Genomic DNA, 8,338 nt, shown 5'->3' on the forward strand with positions numbered 1-8,338 from the left:
TGTGTGTGTGTGTGGAATCAGGCGCTTGTCAGCATGTGGGGTTATAGGTATCATCTTAAAGCCAGTCCATTTGCCTTTCTTCTGATGAAAAAAAATATTCCTTTATCTTGGGTACTAGTCAAGATATTGGTGACTGAAGGAGGTTTGGGCAGCCTGGTTCAGAGGTAAAATTAGGGCGAAAATGGCCACCATAGTTGAGTTATTTCCTAAGCTTGAGAGACCGTGGAAACTGAAATTTTACATCTTTTATGCCTTTAATCAACGTATTTCAGTAAATTACAAACAGAAATGTGTTCTTTAATGGGCATGAAAGGTGTTTAGCTGAGAAAAAAAATCAGATAAAAATCCCCTAACCTGCCCCCAAAAATGCCAGTTTCTTGACTTTCAATATTTTGAAGAGCACCTGATTTCACCATGCTGACTCACACACACACAAACACACACACACACACACACACACACACACACGTATTATGCCACCATTACAGCTTATTGAGTAAATGTGATGAAAAGGGTCAAAGAAATCTAAAGCATTCGTGTTATAGTACCATTAATCCCCTTTTTTGTGATCTCAACAACTCTGTTGATTGTAATTTGAAGTTGATGTTTCTTTGACCTAGTCCTACAAACAAGATTATATGGAATCGTAACGGGAACCAGAACAATATTTGGAAGCAGGCCAGCGTGGATGTGTCTGCCGGTTCCAGTTTTTCTGTAAGTTTCTCTTTTTCTCTGTATCTTTAGGGGGCCTTTCTAAAGCCCAAACAAGTGTAGTGAGACGATGATTAAAGATGGACATTATAATGCACAATTAAAATTTTTGAAAGGAGGTGGAGAAAAATATTTCTTAGGCGTTTACGTTTTTGCCATCATCATCATCATCATCATCATCATCATAAACATCATCATCATCATCATCATCATCATCATCATCATCATCATCATCATCATCATCATCATCGTCATCGTTTAAGAAAGTACAAATCCTCAGCATCACCACCATTACCAATGATGATGTAGATGATGATGATGATGATGATGATCATCATCATCATCGATGCGAATGGAGTTATTTGGACGAGTGGAGGTGCCTCTAAGTATATTGACAATGGAGCCGAAAAAGAGCCTCACTCTCGCTCGAAGATTTCTTGTGGAGTCTGCCAGGCCCATTAAGGAAACAAAAAAAACCATCATCATTATTTAGAAAAGTACAAATCCTCAGCACCCCCACCATTACCTGTCCCTGTTATTTTAAGCAAGAAAAATTCTGAAAATTTTGCAAACTGAGCCAAAAAATATGAAATTATACGAATCTGTTAATTTTAACAAAGAATGATAAAGGAAAATAATCAGAAATTAAGTAAAAAATGATCAAATTTTGCTAAATTATGGGGGGTGCATAAAACCACGGGGACAGCATTATCAATCATCATCTTCATCATCATCATCTCGAAGATGTGTATTCTGGGTACTCCAATAAGCAGGAACAAAGTATCACATGTCGCTGGGACCAAGTTGAGCTAGTGAGACTGCGGTCGGACCATCATGGGAGCTTGAGATGGTATAAGAACTTTTTAAATGAAGAGTTCAGGCCATGTTGCCGAAGATGCAGCCATGAAATGGAGGATGTCAAACATAAGTTTGAATGTCCAGGAACAATGGCAATTCGAGAGAGAGTGGCTACGACGAGTGGAGGTGCCTCTAAGTATATTGACAATGGAGCCAAAAAAGAGCCTCGCTCTAGCTAGAAGATTTCATCGTGGAGTCCACCAGGCCCATTAAGGAAGCAAAACCATCATCATCATCATCATCATTATCATCATCAAATTGTAAGCACGATAATATAAAAAGCTAAAAATTGGTAGAGACCTGAGTATTTCAATATTCATTGCACTGTAAAAAATATCTAAGTTCAATATTTCGCCCTGTGGGGTGCATTGCGAAAGTGGTAAATTGATATTATAATAAAAATACTTTGGAAATAAAACCATACATTACTTACACTATGATGTGCTATGGTGCTGTACCAAATTGAGTTAATTTTACTCTTTGTTATATTTTTTTGACAGATGTAATCTTCTTGATGTTGTGTATTTGAAAAGTCCTTTCTCTTATTTTTCAAATTTATGTCACAATAAATTTTTGGTGTTTTTTTGAGAAAAAAATCACAGGTTTTTTCCCATAGATGTGAGATTTTAAAATTTGTTTCATTTCCAGATAAAAATAGAAGCAGTGAGAGGGACTGGAATCAAAGGAGACATTGCCATTGATGATATTGTATTTAAAAATTCTGGTCCTTGTCAAGCAGGTGAGATTCAGTATAAAAAGAGAAAATGTTCATATTTAATTCTTGATGTAATAGTTTCAGTAGAAGAAAATAATTTATGTTTCCATAATTGTCCTCTAGATGGGATGTATTGGATGAATGTTATGTGTCTAAGACTAAGAGTAAAGTTATAGACTGTGACTATTTAAGTATGAAACATAACAAAGTATCAAAAGAAATGTTTTAATCATATTTCGATTACACAGAATCCATCCAAGCTGTAGACCATCATGAGTTTGTATGTGCGTATGTTCGTCTGTGAGTATGTAAGTGTGTGAAGGTGCGTGAGTGCATGAGTATGTGTGTGCACGCATATGTAATACTACGTGCCTATAAAATTGATGTGTAAATCCATGATATGTTTCATGTTTAGTGCATAGAGCATTGTATAAGTGGATATGCACTATGAATGCAATCCATTATTATTATTATTATTATTATTATTATTATTATTATTATTATTAAGGGTCAGGGAAGCTATTTATCAACTTTTGTCCCCTCACCCCCCCCAGCCTACCTTGATTTTCCATTTAAGAGACATTAGTTGAACTCAAGTTGGATTATTTTGTAGAAGATCAATCTGGTTAGTTTAGTTGTCTCACCTTTTGTAGTAAGTATGGCTAAAAAAAACAACCCATTATAATTATAGTCATGGAAAGGTGAAATCATGGCAAATGGAGTGCATGAAAATAGTAAAGAAAGTAATGATACAATGTCAGTTACCACTAATCACAGGGAACTGCCTCTACAAATTTAGTGCATCAGTATACCCGAGAAAGAGTAGATAAAGGGTACGAGGTATAACTTTTCTAAATTTGTTTGTATGAAATGGCTCTGTTTCTCAAAGAATGCCAGATTAAATGAAAATATAGTTTGGCATGCAGAGAGCAAAATTGATGGGATACAGTAATTTTTTCATTATGTAAGAATTTTCTTTTACACACTGCACATGTTTTAAATACAAAGAAATGCATGCATCAGAAAAAATTCGAGATTTAAAAACATGATTGCTATGAGTGTGGCTATGTGAATGTTCATAATGAACAGGCACGGGCACACACATACACATTGTATGTGTGCTAGAATGCATTTCTGAGATTTTGGAAATTAACTGTTTCCAGACAGCTATGCAGAGTCATCTTAAGTATTTTCTTGTAAATGCTGAACTTTCCTCACACTGCACTTTTTCTTCAGCTGGATCATCTTCAATCGCTTGTGATTTTGAGACTTCTAGTATTTGTGGATACAAATTTGACTCTGCGGGTAACTTCAACTGGACCTGGAGGGCTGGCTCTTTTCCTGCCACTGACCACACGACTCAAACCGCCAGTGGTAAGTCATAGTGAAACATTTGTCTTTTCCTGTCACTGATCACACTACTCTTAGTTTTAGTAGAGGGCTTTACACCGCTCACAACTGCATAAGGTCATATGAGCGTCAAAGGGTGGGTGTCAACAGAAAAGTCTTTACAGGGAAATCAGACTTACTCTGCTCACCTCTCTAGCTTCAACAGCACAAAGTGTGCTTTAACTATCAAGGCACCCCGAAAATAGCAGGTCACAAGAGTGTGACAAACGTACAAAAGAAGTAGAGGAAAATTACAATAGTAAGGATTAGGAAAGAAAAAGCAGCAGTTCCCTGTTGGAGATCAGGCACAGTTAGTTATGAGCGGGACTCACACTACTCCGTCAGTGGAAAGTAACAGTACTGATCCCACTACTCAAACCACAAATGGTAAGTAACAGACAAAAAACTTGTCTCCCCCCCACGGTACTGACCACATGACTCAAACCACCAATGGTAGGTCAGTAAAACACTTGTCTTTATGTTATTCTTCCGTCTCATTTCTTTGTTGTTGTTGTTTGTTTTTTAAATTTTACTTTTTTGACTGACACTTCCTTTGCGTCTGGTTAGGTAGTGGACTGACAAGAACAAAGTGTCTTCAACTCTTAGGTAGCGGAATTTATTTCTCTATTCAAGCCGTAGGGCTTGAACTCAGATACACAATCTTGAGTTGCCTTTTGTTAATGAATCGCAGATTTCAAAGTGTACTATACTCATGTAGTAACTTAAAAATTATTGTGGTACCAGATGGTGAAGAAAAGCAAATGTAAGCAAAATTAGACTCAAACTTTGCTTCAAAATCTTTATTTTGAATGAAATAGAGTGACAATTTAACAATCTTTTCGTTTATTTTAACAACATGTTTAAATAAATTTTGCCAGGGCACTTTCTTGTGGCTCGCGTCTCTGGAACCAGAGGTAGGGCCCAGAGAGCGAAACTTGTTAGCCCCAGTTTTCCTCGATCGAGCAGTCAACGTTGCTTGCAGTTTTGGTATACCATACCTGGATCTACCGGAAGTCTAAGCGTAGTTGTTGGAAGTCCATCATCAACAGGGGTGTCTTGGTCAGGGCGATCACCAGTCAATACGTGGATGATTGGTCAAGTGAATATTCCGACAGGAAGTGGACAAATTCAGGTTTGTCATTTTGCTTGTTCTTTGGTAGGCATCACTGCTACTTTAATTTAAAAAAATAATAGAATATTGTGGCGTTAGTGGCCTAGTGGTTAGGATCTTGGACATGCAATAAGAATGTCATGTGTTCGGATCTTGTCAGGGACCCTACACTGTGTCTGTAGAAAAGGCTCTTTACACGACAAATTTTCCTCACTTCACCCAGGTACAAATACCTACTCGGATGTAGACAAAGAAAGATCTTGTCAGTTTTGTTAGTGTTTGAGTGCGTGCAATCTGCAGCTTGCAGCTTGCTCTGTATGTTTCCAGGAAAGCGAAGAATGTTTCTGAGTGTTCTAGGGTCTGCTGGGGTAATACGGGTTGTAAAGCACGTAGAACAAGCTGTAGAGCATGGATATGCGTTATGTAAATGCAATTATTATTATTGTTATCTGCAATCATCAACACACTTCTATATATAAAATACGTCATTAAATGTATGAAAGATACTGAAATTTTTAAAAGAGCTTTAGGAAACCAGATCATTCTCATTTATTTCAAACTTTTCTTGCTTGATTTTTTTTGTTTGTTTGCTCTTTTTGTGTCTGTCAATTGTCTGCTGTAAATGATTGTACAGCTCTCAGAGCTTTTTTCTTAAAGGGAAGGAGGTTTATATAATTGCTATTTAATATTATCATTTAAAACATTTCTTGTGAAAATGAAAAAAGAGCAGTGAGAATAGGGGGATGTAAGTCTCCTGTAATTATACTGATTCTATTTTGAGTGAATATCTTAGCAATTAATTAAATGCAAATGAGCTGATTTCTGTTTGGAAATTACTTGCTCTTTTTGGAATGATGTTCACTTTTGTGTATGTTTAGTGCTCTATTTCAAAATGATATGCATCTTTGTAATTCTTTTTGGGAATATATTATGCTTTTTGTGCCTGTTCAGGACTGGTGTACACTTTTGTGCTTTATGTGAGAATGCTTTGCATTGTTAAGCTCAATTTTGAAATCATATAGGTTTGTGTGCTCTATCAGAGAATGATGTATTTTTTGGGGTGCTATATTTGGGACAGGCTTCTTTCACGGCTCAGATAGCACCCTTCGGAACAAGTGTTGTAGCAATAGATGATGTTTCCATCAGACCAGGACAATGCAGAGCAATTGGTAAGTTTAGTATTGTTCATCAGGAACAATTTGCATTTAATTTGACAATTTGCTACATGAAATGATAATTAGGTTTGAAATATTTGTCTTTGCAATAGGTTTCTAAGACAGAGATGCTCGTATCGGTATGACTCCCTGCATTTTTAATACTATTGCAGAAAAATAATCATTGCTTTTAAGCAAGCTCTTTGTTTTAAAAAATTTGTTTTTTATTCTTCAAATTAACATTAATGCAGGCTCCATCTACATTTTGGTTTGAAAAATCATCTAGTGTAGTGACTCTTTATTCTTGTCAATTACATAGACTCACTTTTACTTTTTCATCCTCTGTTGCTGTTAAGCGTCGAGGGGAGATGCAGTTTTCTATGGTAGGTCAGCTCCACAGCTCTTTCTTTCGATTGGAATATCACAATCATTGAAGTATTCCTTTATTATTGCAGGTTTTTGCGACTTCGAGAACAACGACTTTTGCCTGTATTCAAATGACCCTGCTGATCAGTTTGACTGGATTGTCAGACAGGGTAGCACAGGGACTTATGGAACAGGGCCTTCTTCAGATTTCACATTTTCTAATAGCAGTGGTACGTACATATTTTTGAAAGACATACTTGCAAAATCTCCTTGTAGGTGAGACAAGTCGGAATTGAGTGCATCCTGGGAAAAGGGTATATTTTTCAGAAATTCCAAATGCCTTTCTGATTTTCTTTTAAGATAACCTTTGCTTAATAATCCTGTCATACACGGCTGAGATATCTTTCTTACTTCTTTTTCTTTGTCTTTTTATAAGTATAGACATGGCTATTATTGTAAGTCATGGTGAGTAACTATGGTTAGAAAAAGGAAATTACTAGTGAGTTTCCCTTTTTGCGTGTACTTAAAGAGTTGGATTTTGTCCTAGCAACATGAGACTTTATTTTCTCGTTTTTTTCTGTATCACCCAAAAGACATAGATTATACGAATCAAATCATGGTGGAATCAGAAGCTCCTCAAATTTTGGGCTTATAGAGTTCTTGGTATTGTCTTTAAGTTTGTTCATTTGTCTCTCTTCCGATGAAATTAATAAATACCAATGTATCTTGAAAAGAAATCTCGATATTTGCGATTGAAAGAGGTGGGGTTGCCTAGTACCAGAGGTAAGATTAGTGAGAAAATGGCTGCCAAATATTTTTCGTGCCTTTGATCAACATTTTTCAGTAAAATCCACACAGAAATATGTTTCTGAAGGGACAGGAGAAATGTTGAGCCCCCCCCCCAAGATAAAAATTGCCTAACCGACAGCAATACCTAGTACTCATTGGCACAATCGGTTTGTTTTAGTTTGGTAGGCAGGGCTAACCAGATTGAGGGCAAAGGAACAACTATATACATTTCGCTGCCAAGAGCGAAATGCTCGCAGCTAAAGGAATTTGAAAACAACAACAACGTATATGATGTAGCAGTTTTGAATCCAAAGTTGGAACACAAACAATGATTCATGAATAGAGGAAGGATAATTGTTGGTGGAGGTAACAGTCACTAAAATCTGTGTGCATTAGAAGCAGCAGGAGATGAATAGAAAGAAAAATCTTCAGCCATTAACCCATCAAGCTTTGCTAACAAATAGCCTGTGGCGGCAGGGGAAATTTTAATCGAAACTGTCTGAGATGGTTATCCATAGTCGTGGTGAAAAGTGGACGTAAATTTTACTCGGTGACATAATAATGTAAAAAAATATGCAAGGGGGTAAATAGGAAGGTGATTGTCTTATACTGGCGGCCATTAAGAGCAGGTTTGACTGTATATGATTTCGCCACATCATGTTGGAAAATGCTTGAGAATAAACAAATAAGCAAGAAGAAGCCATAAACCTATACATTTTCAGAAAGTTGAATGTACTTTGGAAGTAAAGCTCATTTGTGAATATTCCAGTATTTTTTTCTTCTTCTGTGAACAGAGCACATACAGTAGACTTTAATTATATATTTTTTTAGCAGATTGTGTTAAATGAGTGCATATTGTCCCTAATTCCTCAGGTCACTACATATTCACGGATTCCGATCCTCCCAGAAAGCCTGGAGACTCTTCTCGACTGATCAGTACGTTGATTCCAGCAACTGGTGTTTCAAATTGTTTCAATTTTCGCTATAACATGCATGGCACAGATGTGGGAAGCCTTAATGTTTACCTCAAGAATGGTTCGGCGTCCTCTCTCGTGTGGACTCTTTCTGGAGACCAAGGGACTGGCTGGAAACTGGGCAGCTTTCCCATCCCAGGGACTTCCGGTACCGGCAACACATACCAGGTCAGTTCATTTGTGTGTGTTTTGAGTTCTGCCTCTTTGAATATTTAGACCAGCAGCTCATTTTCCACTCTGTTAGTGTGTAAAATAATAATAGTAATAATAA

The 8,338-nt window shown here is 36.9% G+C and overlaps 3 protein-coding genes across 3 annotated transcripts in view; all 3 read left to right on the top strand.

Annotated features, from left to right (window-relative positions):
- The window catches only part of LOC106012766 (MAM and LDL-receptor class A domain-containing protein 1), an 8,229-nt gene extending 6,154 nt beyond the window's left edge, over window positions 1-2,075 (top strand). The window contains exons 4-5 of the mRNA XM_035971720.1: window positions 621-714; window positions 2,070-2,075. Of these exons, the coding sequence (XP_035827613.1) occupies window positions 621-714; window positions 2,070-2,075 (100 nt within the window). The remainder of the gene's footprint in view (window positions 1-620; window positions 715-2,069) is intronic.
- Window positions 2,076-3,226: 1,151 nt separating this feature from the next.
- On the top strand, window positions 3,227-7,057 carry LOC106012767 (MAM and LDL-receptor class A domain-containing protein 1). The gene is made up of 3 exons (XM_013086656.2): window positions 3,227-3,658; window positions 4,552-4,805; window positions 5,863-7,057. The coding sequence occupies exons 1-3, from the start codon at window positions 3,454-3,456 to the stop codon at window positions 6,016-6,018; spliced, it is 615 nt and encodes a 204-aa protein (XP_012942110.1). The 5' UTR covers window positions 3,227-3,453; the 3' UTR covers window positions 6,019-7,057.
- The window catches only part of LOC118477185 (MAM and LDL-receptor class A domain-containing protein 1-like), a gene marked incomplete in the record, with an annotated part of 15,580 nt that continues 13,989 nt past the window's right edge, over window positions 6,748-8,338 (top strand). The window contains 2 exon segments of the mRNA XM_035971721.1: window positions 6,748-6,769; window positions 7,967-8,235. Coding sequence (XP_035827614.1) covers window positions 6,748-6,769; window positions 7,967-8,235 — 291 coding nt within the window.

The sequence above is a fragment of the Aplysia californica genome, unplaced genomic scaffold, assembly GCF_000002075.1.
Source record: "Aplysia californica isolate F4 #8 unplaced genomic scaffold, AplCal3.0 scaffold00489, whole genome shotgun sequence".
Lineage (NCBI taxonomy): Eukaryota > Metazoa > Mollusca > Gastropoda > Aplysiida > Aplysiidae > Aplysia > Aplysia californica.